We start from the raw sequence: 17311 nt of genomic DNA, 5'->3' as shown, positions 1-17311 counted from the left end.
GCTCTGGAGGCTCTTTGAAAGAGAGGTCTGGCTCTCCACATTTTTCTGTTTAAGGGATTTTTTCTCTCTCTTTCCGATGATAAGATACAGATGATTCTGAAACACCAGCTACATTGTTTCATTCAGCAGTTTGCTCTGACCAGTTAAGGGCATTAAGTCTTGTGAAAAGGAAGAAGAATATGTTCTTAGCTTTTCGTTTTTCATTTCGAGAGAAGTGTCTTTTAGGGGAAGTTGTTTTTCCAATAATTCTTCGTTCACCTCTTTAACATCCAGAAGGTCACCGGTAACCATCTAGGGTCAGGGGTAGGTTTACGGTTACTTTACCACCACCCCCACAAACCCTGGGCTCAAACCCTACCCCTGACACTTAGGTGGACTGCTGATGATGCGGTGGGGGGTTAGAAATTAAACATAAATGTACATGCATGTCAATCCAGCATGGCCAAATAAATCAAAATGTATCCTTACAGCATATTTATTTCAGCCATTGTCGTCTTCATAGAAGACAAAAGCGATTCTCTCAGGCCTTTTGAGGCTCCAAATTCAGACAAACACACACAGAGCGGATGGCAAGCTGCCATTCATCAGTTTGTTTATTACCCACATTTCTAGCTGTCTGTGGTGCAAAGGAGACCTGCAGTTAAGTGAAACAGCCTCGCCTTTGTTTGATGCCAAAGTAGCATCTTCATCCCATCAAGATGTTCTCCATACTCTCCTGATAGCCAGAAGCGTTTATAACCTGGAACCAGTTCACTGCATGTGGAATGACAAAGCATTAGAAAGTTGTACATGTCCATGCTGTCATTTAGCCCAAATGTAACCTTGTGCATTATGCAAACAGCAGAAATGAACGTACTGTTAATGTCCGGAGGTATCATTTCTCCCGAGCTGCGGCACCACATTAAGCCGGGCATTTACTCGGCGATGAGAAAACAATTGAGGCTCGTACGCCGCGCACAAAGGGACGGCTCGGGTGGCGAGACGCCTCAAATGAGCTATGTTTCTCGGCGCTGAAAAGACGCCTTGTTGACACTCATTCTGTTTCTGTTTTCACAGACGGCCATTATGCTGTCACGTAATAGGATTCACTCACGATGACAAAGTCGAGCGCTCTGATCCAGCTATTGTTCAAGTGTCATCATTCCTAATAATCTCCTCCTGGGGGGAAAATCCCGGGAAAAGTTTTCATTTGGCATTACGCAACGTGTCACAACCGGGGCATTAAGCCGGCCACGGGTCATTGGTGTCAATTTGCAAGACAGAGAGAAGAAGAATGATTCCCTGCATGTCATTACTTCCGTTTTCACTCATTAAAGTGTGGATTTGAAGCAGTGCCTTTTTGTCTTTTTACGAGTCTGCCTGTCTGAGAAATGTATGGTGTGCTTGGGCTGTGGGAGACTGCCTCAGCAGGAATCCAAGGAAAGAGAGGAACTTACAGACCCATCCAGGCGCTCCCCATTACTCCCTGTGCTAAAGAGAGGCTTGTTAAAAACAGGGGGAAAAAACTACTCCAATTACTCCTCTCCCTCAGACTGCCGCACGTATCTGATTAAAAGATCATGTCTCTGTTTCAGTTTTGCTCACCATGTTTTGCGTTCCCACAGGCTGTTTTTTTTAGGTTTCTTTTGAGGAAGCAGTTTTAAAAAGTGTAACAGCTTTATGTTCCCGTGCAGCGTGCGGTTCGCGCAAAATACATATTCAAAGGATTTCTTTCTCACTTATTCCTCTGGAGCGCAGCAGGCTTTTGATTTTATACGCCTGCTGTCTCGGGGAACATCTTGGCGCCATTACACTGGGCTTTAATGGCCGTGATAGAGAATATGCCTTGAAAGCGATCGCCACATCTGCGAGGAATTGAACATGTTAAAAAAAAAAAAACGTAAAAAAAATAAACCCACAACAGTCAGCAGCGTGATGACAGAGACAAAGTGGCATTTCCACCTCCCCCCACTCCCACTTTCCTCCACTAGCATAGTATGACAAGTACAGCTGTCTCTCCCATCATGGGGATCATGTCATTATTTACATTTGGTATAACTGAACTGTACAAACACTGCTTCAGATCCAATGTGGTGCGCCAAACCTTAGTCTTGCTAGACTTTTACTATAACAGCTATCTTGATTGTGGCGTGAGGTCAGCGAAGTCATTGGCCCAGCTTCTCAGATGTTGCCTATCCATCATCTCTAACAAGTCTGCTCAGTGAAGGTGGAGACTAAAAACTCCAGTGGGGTACTTACCCATTGTTCTGCTGCTCACTTGATCAATGAGGCTAATTGTGTTTGCCAGAGGATGCAAGGAAGGAGGAGTTGGTACAAGTGGCCCAAGTGCCCATTAAAACCAACTGGCCTCCCATTTATCATTTTACAAGGCCTGGAGCTAACTGCACATTTAGAATGGTGCGTAGGCATACACACTGCCATCATAGTATCTGCAAAAAACAAAAGATGTGTATGTTTGGTCTTTCCTCAAACAAATGAATGGTGCAAATTAATAGTTTGTATTTCGCTTTGCAAAGATATATATCAGATATATACCATCGACAATCCAAGCAGGTGTTGAAGGAGAGACCGCAATAAGCGGCAGTATCACCTCAGCTTCAATTTTCTGACACAAAACAAGCGACGAGGACTGAAATTTCAGTTTGAACTTATTAAACTCCACAAATGGATTCGATTTGTGCTTGATTGCACACTCCCTCTGTCCCCGCTTTGTGTAAAACCGAGTGTGTGTGTATGTGTGTATATGTGTGTTTCCGCATGTCGCAATGGGATTCTTCATGCTCTTGAAATTCAAACAAAACCCTCTTGGTGCATAACCACAACGAGTCCCCAGACCCGTGATAAATGAGAAACAAATGCTTCTCAACAGAGTTTTGTATGAACGCAACGCTTATGTAAAACATTCCACAGCAACAATGCAGCTGCCCTCTGAAGTCATCATAATCGCATCTCTATTGATCTCCAAATTGACTACGATTTTAAAAGAAGAAAAAGCACTGGTCTGCCAGGCCTTATACCCCCACCCTATCCCCTGTGACTTATCCCCCTCCCCGTCCCCTTTTCTGGGCCTCTACCCTGAGAGCAGAGTGTCCTAAAGCCTTGTTGTGGGCTCTGCTGTGTTCCAGCTGGCCGTAGACCAGTCCCTCGATTGTGGCTCGTCACAAGTTTTGTTTAGCGTTGATGTGGTCGTTGTAGGAGGATAAGGCTGGGCAGATCTCAGTTAAAGTGATCTGTTTTCATCTGTGTCCCACTCATCTGTGTCTACTCAAAGTCTTGATGAAACCCCAAAGCCGAGGCTTTTTCCAGGTACTCGAGTTTAAAGAGAAGAGAGTTCAACTCTTTTTATGTCTCTGATTTAAGATTCTCAAGGGAGCTCAACATGGCGTAAAGATGATCACCAAACATAATCGAGCAATGCGACTGATTCAGCGCACCAAACGAAGGACTCGAGCTATACTTCATTAAGAACTCTCTCCTCTGGCCAGTTCGCAAAAATAGAGTATGGCTGCCGTTTCTTGGTGATTATAAATGGCCTTGACCCATTTTTAAAAAAGGACAAGATACTCACAACTCCTGTGCTACTTCATCATCTGCTTCATGCATCAATGAGCCGGGCTGGAAATGAGCAGCAGGCAGGGCAAATACGATAGTCTGACTGGAGAGTGGAGTCATTTGAACACAGTATTGTGAGCAGTGGCTCAATTTATTGCTGGCTATGCCTTTTCTTCCAGGTTCCAGCTACAGGAAGTGATGGGAAAAGCCATTTAAACTGAGAAGTAAAGCTGCAGTTATCATTAGTTTCACAGGAGCAACGTGCCAAGAGCGTGCATGTGCAATATGAAAGTTGTTCCTCATAACAGGAGACTTTTTAGTTACACGACAAAGCAGCTGAAGAGCCGCCTAAACTGCTGAGGAGTTGGTGGAGACCAAAACAGAAAGAGGACTGAATCTGGGACACTCCGTGTGTCAGCTGGCCAAAACCACCGTTACAAACCAAGTCTGAGGTTTCTAATGTGTGCATCGGCTCAGTCTTAACCAACATGTGTTGTTTTTTTTGGTTTTTTTTGCATTTTTCAGCCTGGATGCAAATATACATGAACTAGAAATAACAGATTTGCGGGACAGTTGTGGATTTACGGCACCTTTTTTTCTCTTGTCTTTGAGCATCCATCCCAGTCAGCCATAATAACAAGCCTCCACGTTTGTATGATTTCATGATTTATGCTGCGGGTTTGGATGCAGTGCTTTAGAGATCTCTTCCCACATCTCACTGATGCCTCTGGTTAAAACTGATGACCAAAACAAAACAAAAATATGGGCAAAGTTGTGATAACTTGGAAGTGTTATGGAAGCAGCGAGGGGAGGGAGTGCAGCCGCTCCGATGATGACGAATCCTTAAGTTCCTGGAATGTGTTAGGTGTGAACTCTCCATAGGTAGTTTGACCTCTCGCCCTCCCAGAGGGAGGAGTTTTAAGCTCATTATTATTGCCTTCATTATTTCAAATGCTTGACCAGATGCCTGAGCTGGAGGTGGCCCTATGCACCCCACAGGGATCTGAAGCACCTGATTGGTCAGGAGGAGAGAATCGGTTCGGAGGCCAAAGGGTAGATTCTTCCGGAGTGAAGACACCATCTGCTGACTGTCTGTCTCTCTGACTTTACATCATCTTGCTACATGAAGGAGTTTGATACGGGTCACTTTGGATGAGAACATCCTGTTACTGCACTGCGTGTGACATCCTGCCTGTAGTATCAGTCTCAGGTGTTAGATGTACAGTCAGTCTCTCCAAAAAGGATTTAAGTTTGATTAAACCAAGTGTAAATTAAAAAGTGCAGACTGTTACACACACTAGAACCTGCTCTAATTAATATTTTTACATTATAAATGGATTTAAATGGAAACCTCTGCAGATTCCTTACTGTATGGTGCTTTTTGACATATTTCTGCTCATTATTGAGGCTTTCTGTCCCACAGCCTTGCTGCTTGACACAGAACGGGTGGTTACTTTCAGCCTTATATGAAACAGTGTGAAGATATGCCATTTAATGTGTTGATAGCTCACACGATAGATGTTTTACTTATTAAATGACTTATTGACCATGAATCTTACCTTGTACCCTACTGTAACCCTGAAAACTAGGCTTAACTTTAACATGTAGTCATTTTCATTTGCTTCTTAATGTCAGACCACTTTTAGCCCAAGCTGTGCAATTCCTACAGTCATACATTAATAAGAAAGACATTTGATTGGTCTCAAAGTGGGCTATTTATGTTTAGCCCAAGAGGTTCTGGGCTTTATGAGGCTCCAGAAGCTATGTCTCAGAAAGCTATACTGTTAGCTTGGTTAGCTCTGTTAGGATGATAGAGTTACCACTTAGAGAATTTACTCACTGCTCCCAAACTTCCAAGACTAGATATGAGCTAGATGCCAATAAAACGGATAGTCAGTGGGTTTTGGCAAACAACTTAGGGTAACGTCAGGCAGAACTCCAGAAAACAGTCCAAGAGGTCATATACCGAAAACCAATAACATACAAGGAAACTTAAAAAAACAACAAAAAGACAAAAACAAATGGAGGACAGGTTGACGGCTGAAATGCTCGAATAGAGACGAGACAATCAGGAAAAATTAAAGAAAGCAGCAGGTGGTGCAGCTACAGAGGACTGACTGGATAGTTGGTGTGAAAACTGGAGGGAACCCTGACGAAGACAAAAAGTAAAACCAACCAAAGGCAGAAATGCAGATTATTTCAAAATACAACTAGAAGCAATAAAAAAGATCACACGAACATATTATAAAGCAAAAACTGCAGAATGAAGTCAAACTTTGACAAGAGCCAGATTTAAAGATGGATTTTAAAGTTTAAAGTGTGTCCACACATATTCATCTAATGCTCACGGCTCCATACCCCCTAATGTATACAGTAGATGTCTGTGAACATTGTTTTCAAGGCTAAATCTGGCCAAACTTTCAAAGGATTTCCTTTTTATGTTTAATTTGGCTGAAAAGAGAAAGGTGACTTCAGCCATGTACCAATAACATACTGCGCAACCTTCTGTTCTTTAGAGAGTTAAGAGGTGTCAGAGTGGCACATCAGGATTACAAATGTGTTAAATTAAGTGTAAAATTTAGGCAATTATAACTGGCTGTTGTTTCAATAATTTCATTGTGGCTTTGTTTTTATTTTTTATGAGGTTTTTTTTTCCAATATAAAAAAATATAAAACACAGTTTCTAAAGTTGACTCTAGTTGAGGAGTTTGCAGAGGTATTACATTTAGTTCCCAGTTGCCTGAAAGCACTTGATACTGTAAGGTGATGATGATCGCCTGTGATTAAGCACTTAAGCGCTTGGTGACAGTGGGAAGAAAAAACTCCCTTTTAACAGGAAAAAACCTCCAGCAGAATCAGGGAGAGGCATCTATTTGCCATAGTTGGCTGTGGGTGAGATGTTGAGGAGATATGCCCTTTCACCTTTTAGCCAGATTTAGACATAAAGGTCTTTTAAATGACCTAAGCAGGAGGCTTTTATGTTTCCTTTTTCACTAGATCATACTGTAGTTTAAAGTCAGGGAAAGTCGTCTTTATGCTGGGTTTTTGCTGGGTGGGTAGGTTCTAAATGGAAAAACTGGCACCGTACAAACATGCAGTGTCTTTTAAAGGGAAAATATTAGCATGATTTTGGAAGAACGCTGGTTAGCACCGTCACTCAACAGCAATCCACTGGCTCTGCATGCTCTCCCTTTCTTTCTCCACCTTTTTCTGGCAGTCTAAATATATGCAGTTTGGGGTAAGTGATGATTTTAAATAGATCATAGGTGTTAACGGCTGTCTGTGACAGTGCGACAGACTGGTGACCTGTCCATTTTAGTGTACCCTGCCTTTTACCCCATGACAGCTGGGATAGACTCCCCCTGCAGCAGTCCATAATTTATTATTCCTCAACGCCATGAAGCTCTAGTTTTATAAAGAACATAATTTTTTGTTTTATAAGAACAAAAAATCTACTTTTTTCCTAAATAACATGAATACATTTTAATTGGATTTAATCTCACATACACTGTCCTGCTACTACAAATGCTCAGTGGAGCATCCACACAAGAGCAATGCACAGTTCAGAGAAACACACAGTTCACTTTTGAGTATCTTTATCTTTGTTTTTAACAAAAGTTTCTGATTCAGCAGGCGTTGCATGGTTTGACCCTTCTGACAAAAGTCCCCATATCCTGCATAGCTCTGCACATAAATTAGATACGGATGCTGTGCTTGCCTTCTCCTCCACCACACCCCCTTTTTGTGGTCCTGCACACGCAGATATTAATCTGTCTTAGCCAGCACGGAGCTCATGAGCAAAGTGAAACCTTACACAGTGTAACCTTTACAGGAGAGAGGCTTCTAAAATGAGTCTGTGTGCCAATCATCTACAGGTCAGGGGTCTGCGGAGACCGAACAATGCCTTTCATTTGCTACAACACCCTGCTCTGTAGAAATCGGCATTAAGGCAGAAAATATAAGAGTGTGAGACCCGATGCCGGCAGAATTTTGAGCAAGAGTGACCATCCCCAAGGAGAGAAGAGTCACCTACGTTGAAGCATAGCTCTCATTTACAGTTTGATTAATGTCACGCGTAGGTTTCTTTTTAAAGCATTCCTTCTGTGTCATCATGACACCTTTGTCATCGGGGAAGGATTCCAGCGGAGGACTTTCATATGAATGTTGATAGGCATAAATGGAAAGAATTCAGAAAAGAGGAAACTGCTCCTGAAAAAAATTCTTCTGGGCTATTTCCTCTGACAGGAAATTGTGTCTTTGATCTAAGCCACCACACTCATCTGGTCATCGCATGCGAAGTGTCACTCTTTCCTAGAGTGGAGACAAGGAAATTTGCTATCACTGCTGTGACTCATAGAGAATATTGGACACTCAAGTCCCTAAAAGATGAAAAAAGGGACTCTAAATTTGACTAAAGCTAGGCTTAAGAAGTGTTTGATGAAGCACGTGATGGACAGCAGGACAAAGTGACTGATTCGTTTGTCTTTGCAGGGAATTGTCATCACTATTGACTAAGCACAGTCAGGGATGAAGATTCACACCTGTCAGACTACCAGGGAGTGTGTCCTTAGCGTGTGTGTGTCCTACACTCACAGTATAAAAGGTCATTTTCCTGCGGAGCCTCCCACATGGTCACAGATCAGTCAGAAAAACAGAGGACGCTGATGATATCGCACTCACATGCAAATCTAACATGCATTCTGCTTATCACTCTGTGCAGTCACATGTAAAAAAGAAGCAGAAGCAGAATGAAGCTGAAATCTCTGATATGGAGATTGTGGTGCTGGTATTGCAGCGCCTGATTTATAACCTGCAAACAGAAGGTGGAAGCACATTGATCTTCGTGTGTCGTTTGTCACGGTTATAGTCGACCGCATCATTACCGCCGCCTGGGTCTTTTCAGCGTCAGGGGGTAGAGGAGGCATCGTTAATAATGTTAACAAGGCCAACAAGACTTATATGATGGTTGTCAAGGTCAAGCTCGACACGGAGAGGTGAATTCTCTGCCTAGTAGAGCAGGTAAGTTAAATGTTACTGTTTGCAGAAAATTAGTCAGTCGGTTAGTTAGTTTGTATATAATGTAGCTTGCCATCACCAGTGTGTGAATGTGTGGATGACTGGTTGTGTAAAGCGCTTTGGGGTCCTTAGGTACTAGTAAAGCGTTATACAAATGCAGGCCATTTGCCTTTTTTTTTTTTTATCATTTAGGTTGCTAAACATAGCAGCAAGTTTTTCATTGAAAGGCATGAACCTGGTGTCCTATAGATGCAACTTATAATTATATTGCTGGCTTTTTCAACATGGATTTCAATAGTAACACATTCCAATACGTCATCTATGGTGCTTGACATACATTCAATCAGACTACATTTCAAAACTTTATCTATATATAAAGCAACACCGCCTCCTTTTTTATTCACCCTGTTCATTGTAAATAATTGGTATCCTTCCAGTCCCATTTCACTAACTTTCTCATTATCGAGCCATGTTTCTGATATTGCAATTATATTAAACTTTTTTAACTTACTTAAACATTCTGTAACTTTAGAAAATTTTTATACAGGCTTCTACTATTGAAATGTATGACCGACAACGCATTTGCCATTTTAATATTCATATTGAATTGGTCATCTGTATAGTACTCACAAGTACTATTGTTGTTATTGTAGAAGTGGTTATCTGGGTCAGTGTTACTTTCAGGGTCATGCATGTTATGCTCTGCATAGTTAAACGTTTTGAAGTTCGTTTTCTCCGCGTGTGTCAAAATAACCACCTCGACAGTCCTTTTCATAATCAATGTCTTCCTCTTCAATATCTCTGAATGGAAACCTATAATCTGTGTCCAAACTTGTCATTTATGTGTTTTTTTTGTTGTTGTTTTCTTGAGCCGTAAGGCCAGAAACACTTTCCATACCCATTGTTCATTATCCAATCGTCACTTTTCCAATAGATTCTATAGTAGATTCCTGATTATTTATATTGCTCTAAGTCTTTGATTTCTCTTATCATCACAACTTTCGCTTCTTCGGGAGTGCCATTTAGTCTCATTACTTTGCAGTTCCTCGTCCATGTCGCTTGTATCTTATTTTGTTTCAGGCTGCGTGCCTGTCTTGCAATTTCAGCAGTCTTTTTCGTTAAATGTTCAGTTAAATAAACACCGGTCCCTTTTAGCTTCTTTCCCTGTTTCAGTAACTCAATCTTTGTTTTGCGACTCACAAACCGAAGAATAATTGATGGCTTTGTTTTACTGTCTTTTCTGGGGAGCGTGTGGCATGCGGCGATATGATGGTTCTGAATACTTACATTCTTCGTTTGAAGGAATTTTAATACTTGCTGTTCAAGTGAGTAAATGATGTGATGCAGCTCCTCTACTGGGGCATCTTCACCGTCTTTACCTCCGCCAGCTGTTACTCTGGCTTAGGTTCGGTGTTGTGTATCCAGTCCACTTATCACTAAGTCATCCATTCTTGTGTATTGTTCAAGGTCCTCGATTTGCCGTTCCAAGTTGTCTATTTTCTTGTCCTTCTTGTTTATCAAGTTTTTTAGTTGTTTTATCTCATCCTGTCATGTAGCACACCCTGTTGTTTAGCCACTTTGCTCAGTTCATCAGACATGAAATTAAGCGATTTCCTCTTCAACTCCTGGGTTTGCCTTTTTGAAAATGTTGAGATTGGTGTTACCTTGTGGTGGCCCGTTGAAGTCAGTGTCAGTTTACTTGTTGGTGCCTTGCTGGAGGAGCCTGGGCCTAGAGGCTGATTGAAAATCATACGATGAGTATTTCTTCTTCACTCACTGTGCTGCATTTAATCATTATTGCTGATGATTAATCTCTGACACTCTTTTGGGCATCGTGGTGATGTGGTGCTTAGTACTATTGCCTTATAGGAAGGAGGTCCTGGCTCGGGCCTTTCTGAGGTTCTCTCCGGCTGCCTCCTGCAGTCCAAAGAGCTGCAGTTAGCGGGGTCATGTTAACTGGTGATTCTAAATCGCCCATAGATGTCAATGGTTATCTGTCTCTCTGCGTTAGCCCAGTGTCAGATTGGTGATGTGTCCAGGCTGTACCCTGCTGCTCGCCCTATGGCAGCTGGGATAGGCTCCAACACCCCATGACCCTGACGGGATGGATGGCTCTCTTCCACAGTATGCCTTTCATCCTTCTTTCTCCCATCAGGAGCAGGTGGCTTCCCCTCCCTGAGCCTCGTTCTGTAAAACGTTCTTTCCTGTTAAAAGAGAGTTTTTCCTTTCCACTGTTGTAATATTGTACGGTCTTCATCTTACTTTATAAAGCACCTTCATTGACTGATGTTGTGATTTGATGCTGTATGTAAGTAAACTTCTAGATATGAGGAGCTATATAAATTGAGCTGCTCTATATGTATCTGTTTGATCCATAGGGCTATATTCAGTTGGTTTCATTTGCATTTTCTCTATTTCAGGTTAAAGCATAATAAAAATATATTGAGATTTACAAGAAAAATAAATGTGGATGGATTTCCAGTTTGGTCTATTAATAAAAGATTCAAGCTAGGATGACTGAGATGATGCGAAAGGAAAGTGCTCCCCTCCATTTTTATTTATTTATTTATTTTAGAAAAATGTTATAATTCACACTGACACTCGTGTTCCTTATTCCCCCAAATAAACCTAAGGCTCTGTGGGATGCTGATTTAACTTAGTGGTTGAGCAGATGACCAGAAGGCATGAGTCTCAATATAACAGCCCAGGTTTGGTTCTGACCCCTCTGAGTCCCTTCGCTGCACATCTTCTCCACTTTCCTGTCTCATCTTTACAAAAATTCTCTAATAAAGGTGAAAAAAAGCCCCAAAATGATTTATAAACTCAAGGCTCAGTTTTATATTTTCCCAGTTGCTATGGTGATGATGATGGGGTTTTTTCCACTACCCCTACACACGTAACTCTGTGTGAACAAAGTTACAGTCGACTGAGCTAACCGATCATCTGTAACCAAAAAATGAGTTAATCGACTCTGACTTCAGGATGAGACTTTGTCAGACCTGCTTTCTGGAACAATCTCCAGCATTCAGCCTGACAGCAGCACAACAGCAGCTGTAAACAATCTGCTCATTAGCCTGTGATTGGATACAGGTTGCAAGAAATGTCACCTCTTTGCAGCACACACATGCAGAGTGAGCAGCTTCAGAGTGTTTGTGTTACTGTTGCTTTGAGTAAGGCAGCATGCTTTGGAAATCTGGAAGGGCTTGTGGAGCTGGTTTGGGGTAAGGCTCTACTTTGCAGCTATTCTTAACCTTGTTGTTGTCCCATTTCTCCTGACCTTGATGTTTTGCTTCTGAGCAGGATATTGCTGATTTTCTTAGTTCAAGCAGAGCATGTGTGCTGTTCATGGGCTACACAAAGTAAGTGGGGAATTTATATGTTTAAGTTATTTTAGTGCTGTGATTGATTACCACAGTGGGCTTACACTCTATTTCTTTCTCAGCATATAGCCCCCAGATGCACAACGTTAACGGATATGTTGGCTTTTCACAGCAAGATGGTAGACTAAGAAGACTAGATGGCAGCTATTCCCAGGATCAAATCAGACATGCCTTCATTTCTCCACGAGTAGCTCACAGCAGTAGCCTCAGCACAGGAACTACAGTTAACAGAGGCTATAGTGAAAGGCTTTCTGCTAGCAGCTATAAACAGACTGTTTCAGAACCAGCCCAAAGCTTGGTAAGGTTAGTGCAGAGCAGCTTGGTGACAAAACCTAACTGGTACACAAATGTGAAGGGCGTTAATGCTCTGGAGGTGCCAAACCGCTCCTCTTTTAGCCTTTCTGTTGCAAGTGGGAACTCGCTGAATGGACTCGGTCAAAACCAGAACAGCCTTCCTGATAGCAACAAGGAAATGACTTGGCCGTTTCAGCGTGGTGCACCCCAAACTAGTAAGGCTGGCTCCAGCAGTGCCGCATCTCTTCAAACTCTTACACGAAGCTCCTTGTTTAAACCAGCCTCTCAGCATTCTGTAGCACAGAAACCTGCCAGTGCAGCTGTACGGGGGCAAACATCAGCAAGCGCTCCTGCAAAACGGGTCACTCAACATAAATCTGAACCTTTAAGTATTGCTAGAGACTTCGCCGTCCATGGCTTTAGGAAATCATACGGAAACACATGGCTTCCTGCAAATACTGGGAACATCCAAGTAGGCTACATGCCGTCTTCCACTTCGAACATGATGGTGAGCTACAAACCCAGCTACACCTTCGCAGAGCGGAGGCCCACCAGTAGCAACCCTCTTCAAGCACCATGGGGAATCAGGAATCCAGCCCAGGAAGTTCATAGTCTGCCTGCCTATGGAAGTAACAGCAGGATCTATGAGGTCCCTGAACACTTTGGAGGCTATGCTATCAGACGGCTTGGTGACAAAGAGGTCGAGCAGGTGCCACAAACTACCACACCTCCCCCACAGCAGATGGAATATCTCAACCCAAGAAAATCTGAGCATCTGCGTGCCAAATGGATGACAATCAAGCTACGTCCAAGATACTAGAAGGTGAGTATCTCATTACTTTGTTCTGTTTATATCTGGCTGGTATCTAAAGTGTCTCTCCTACCAACAGGTGCAGCAAGAAGACATAGCTGAACGTTTTCTTAAATAAATTGAAATCTTGTCTTCTGTCTTGACTTCATCTCCCAGTTGTGAGGTACTATTAAAAGCCAACGCTTGTGTCTATGGATGTAGACTTGGTGCCCTCTAGTGAGTAAATGATGTGATGCTAAACTACTCTTTGGGGGGCGAAATTGCTCCTGATGCAAAGATCCACTTCAGAGAACACAATCTTACTCTAGCTTATTTCCAAACGACTGTTTGTTTTGGTTTTAAATTGTAGAAGGAAGTGCTTACAGGACATTTCTGACACAATACAGTGGTGACAGAGTCCAGTTATTGTAAACACTTGTCATTGTATGTATTAGCCTGGATGACTTACACCTTGCTCTGCCCAGATTAAAGAAAACGTGACGCAGTTAAGAGCTGTGTGTAAATGCCCTGCCTACAAAATGATGTCCTGAGTCAGATCAGTTGAAACATCTCAATTGCTTCCTGTGGGGGACGGGAGACTGGGCCATTTACTTTCTGGAGACTTTTTTTTTTTTTTTTCTTAAGTCTTGGCTGAAATCTGTTTAGACAGATGACTCAAGCTGCTGAGTCATGGTTCAGCTGTGGTCGTGTTGTAAGGGGACACTCCAATAATTTCTCGGCAAACTCACTTTCCTCTGAGTTTTAATTTGAACGTATTGTTCAGACTATGTCAGTAGTTGGATTTCTAGAGAAAATATTAAAATCGCTGTAAAACGGTTCCTGATGGCACGGAGTTAAAAGGACCCAAAAAGTGCACCAGAAGACCCGCTGTGGATCTATTGGGTCCACAAGAGCACCCTTCTAACAAGGAGTAGATTTCTATTCCTTGGTCTGTCCTGGCATGTATTGTGACGTGTGTGTGTGTGTGTCCTTGCTTGTTACCCCCAGCAGGTCACTCTGACCTGCAGACAAATTCATCAGCTCTGCAGCTAGCCTGAGTGCTATCACTTGCACATCAGGACAGAAACAACCATCCTGCACTATCAAAGGAAAAACACTTGTAACTCCCTGAACACTTGATAATTGTACACAAAGTGATCACGTTTTTTGTTTCGCAAAACCTTGTTTTTGGGGTTTTTTTGGCAAAATGGCAACATGAAATTGAATCTATACACAGCGTGGGTGGATATTTTATTTTTTTTGTGGACAAACATTTCATCATAAAGGAGCAGAAGTGAAGATACTTTTCCAAAATCAAGTCTCTGAGGACGTTGTTTTCCTATACTTACAGTTCATGGTCGACTGCTTGTCATCAACACTGAACCTTGCAAATAAACCTCTAGTTTGAGATTTGGTGCCTTTATATACAAATAACCCTGAGTTATTCCTGGTGCATTTGTTATTGTGAATGTCACATAGAAAGCACTTGGAGAATAAAAGCTTTTATGAATGAAACATGTTGTGCTTTTAGTGCTGAAGTAGAACAGTCACTTTACTATTTATGCATCACCAAATGCATGTTCAGCTCATTGATACTTTCAGGTCCTTTTAGATTAACAAAAAGGATATAAGCCAAAGTATTTAGGATGAGGCTCCTCTCGATCCTCCTCTTCCCCTTTTGATTCCCAATCTGACCCATCGTCTTGACAAGGGCACATATATAGTTTGAAGTCATTACAACAGAACTGTGGGATCATTCATATCAATTATACTTAATATAACAAAAAATATACATATGAGCTGTTGATAACCTTCCATGTTCCTTAGTGCTCCACAGTAAACAACTGCACTTTTTGTGCATCCATATTCACCCATGTACACTGAGCTACAAAGCAAACTATCATAAGGGGATAATGGCCTGCTTTACGTTCTCCCTCCTGAATTCACTCTGATTAAAGGGACAATGACAATATGAAAATCATTTAACTAAATAAGGTTCATATGTAATGTCTACATTAAGGTTGTCCTCTCCAACCTCTGGCTTTCCTTTTATGCAAGATGCCACAAACCAAACTCTTTAAGTCCAAACTCCAGTGAGCTAAACAAAACTCCTGGGAGAAGAAGGTGGCTCATGTCTGGCTGCTCACTATGTATCAACATACCCCAACCTGAGGGACAGTAAATGACACACACACACACACACACACACACACACACACACACACACACGATGTATCATTGTTTATTTGAGGGAGAGCGCCCTCATCAGAAAAGCCTAGTTTGCCCCCTTGCGGTTGAATCGTGCAGTGACGTTGTTGACCTAATTATCAGACATTTCTGGAGCAGGTGTGACGGAGTCAGCCTTTTTTATTCTTATTCGTGTAGTTTGTGCTTTTAAAAACATTATATATTTATGTTCTAATGTATGAAGGTTATTCTTGGTCGTACTTTTTTTGGTTTGCCAGAGTAACCTGTTGTTTCGCTAAATACAGATGTTTGCTAGCATCCAGCTGTCACCATTCCTTGTCAGTGTTGTGACGTTTATTAATAATTTATTACTTATCGTTTCCTTGTTTTTTCCCCCTCCTTTTTTTTTTTGTTTAATCCAGAGTTTCTTCTTTCTTTAAATTGTTACATTATTACAAAGTTATACTTCTATCCTAAAAAAGTGTAATAGGATTTGTACATTCAGGCTAATAGCAGCGGTAGAGTATATTGACATAAGACAGATTTATTCATGTTTTACAGATGACTGTAGATACTCTTGTGCCTTATACCTCTCTCCTGACATCCTGCATATATAATGATGACAAATAAAACAAAAATAATATTTTCAGCTCTCCATACCACCTGTTGCCATTTCATTTCAGTCCGGTTTTTGTGTAATTTTGAATACCTCAGTCTTTTCTCCCCATTTCCCTTCCTAAAGAGTGGCTTCTTGACAGCCACTGATCCACTGAAAGCATCTCAGATGAGGCTTTGATCAACAGTAGAACTGAACAGCCAGATGCCAAATCCTGTGTCAGGTCATTGCTAGATATCTTGTCTTAGATCTTAAGAGCATGACTTTCCAGATGCTGTTCAACAGATTGTTTTGTGTTAGGCTGTTAGGAACACAATAACTAAAGATTTAGTAGACATCCCTTGAGTTTCTTTGGTGTTTGTTAAGTGACTTCACACAAAAAACGCATTTTCTGAAAATGTACAAGTACAAGGAGTGGAAATTTGTTCAAAAGTAGCCAATATCCACTGAAAAACCTGATAGCTTTAAAAAAAAAAAATGATAACAAAGTCTGGCTCCTTGGAAGTATAAAGAAATAAAGGTTGGCCCAATACAAGAAGTGAGTGTGTTAGAGTTGCTCCCACCAGCTGTCACACTGGTGTGAGGGGGGGTAAGACATACTTTTACAGCAGTTATGCAGATACACGCTGTAATTTGATGTTGTGACCAGATGAGGGCACCATGTCTTTAGAGCAGAGAGAGGAGCCGGCTGACTTATAGGAAAAAGTTCACACAAATTAAATACTGAGTGTAAATGTTAAATAAAATGAATAAAATGAAAGACACGATTCCTCATTTGATGCATATAAAGCATCATAAACCTGCTCCAACCTTCTACATGCTGCATATGATCATCTACTGCTTTAACAACTGCAGATGTTGGCAATCAAAAAGTACTTACTCATCTAAAATCTGTTTTGTAAGGAAGGGAAAGAAAGGGGACGAGTCCACACTGGAAGTAACGTGGTGACCAGAGACCATAGAAGGTGAAAGATATTTGGCAACTTCATGCAATTGCATGTGAAATAACTGCTGGTGAGGCAAAGTGGACCGGACCTGCAATAAACTTTCAGGTTAGTGACTGAAGTCAATGAGAGTGAAGACGACCCGTGATTGACATGTATAACCTGCTAGTAAATACATTACAAGGTCACGGGAGCCTGGAATGTCAGCAAGCGACCGGCTGGCAGCTTCAAAGCGATGCACGACGAGTGACTCGTTTCCAGTGTGTACGCAGCTCAGCACAACATGCTCTGGAATCAGTGCTGCCAGCACTACTGTACATTGGAAGACTCTCTGGATGAGTGGGACGGGGCTTTGGGAGATTTGTTAAGTGCTTTGTTGATGTGATTATAACGCCTCGAGAATCTCTTTAGAAACCTGGAAAATTTCTGGCAGCATGTGTTTACTACTGGCTGTCAAGAGTGTTTGTCATGGCTCTTTGAAAAAAGAAATCCATGACAGATGTCTTTAGGCCTCAGCTGGCTTCAGGTGGCG

At 41.8% G+C, this 17311-nt stretch overlaps 1 protein-coding gene across 1 annotated transcript; it reads left to right on the top strand.

The window, feature by feature from the left end:
• Nucleotides 1–11748: 11748 nt before the first annotated feature.
• LOC146610095 (uncharacterized) lies at nucleotides 11749–13062 on the top strand. Its single transcript, XM_085346847.1, has 3 exons — nucleotides 11749–11789; nucleotides 11869–11927; nucleotides 12011–13062. The coding sequence occupies exons 1-3, from the start codon at nucleotides 11749–11751 to the stop codon at nucleotides 13060–13062; spliced, it is 1152 nt and encodes a 383-aa protein (XP_085202973.1).
• The last annotated feature ends 4249 nt before the right edge of the window (nucleotides 13063–17311 follow it).

This window comes from Diplotaxodon limnothrissa, linkage group LG22 (assembly GCF_057381915.1).
Source record: "Diplotaxodon limnothrissa isolate DT_005_m linkage group LG22, D_limnothrissa_male_GT1.1, whole genome shotgun sequence".
NCBI lineage: Eukaryota > Metazoa > Chordata > Actinopteri > Cichliformes > Cichlidae > Diplotaxodon > Diplotaxodon limnothrissa.
The sequence above is the reverse complement of the archived record's forward strand: the minus strand, read 5'-3'. Positions and strand labels throughout refer to the sequence as shown.

What these genes read in the sequence shown, in the direction of transcription:
- LOC146610095 (XM_085346847.1), top strand. Translation starts at nt 11,749, where the DNA reads ATGCTTTGGAAATCTGGAAGGGCTTGTGGAGCTGGTTTGGG. An exon ending in GCTTGTGGAGCTGGTTTGGG is followed by an intron (nt 11,790 to 11,868) that starts GTAAGGCTCTAC and finishes GCTTCTGAGCAG; the next exon opens with GATATTGCTGATTTTCTTAG. An exon ending in CTGTTCATGGGCTACACAAA is followed by an intron (nt 11,928 to 12,010) that starts GTAAGTGGGGAA and finishes TTTCTTTCTCAG; the next exon opens with CATATAGCCCCCAGATGCAC.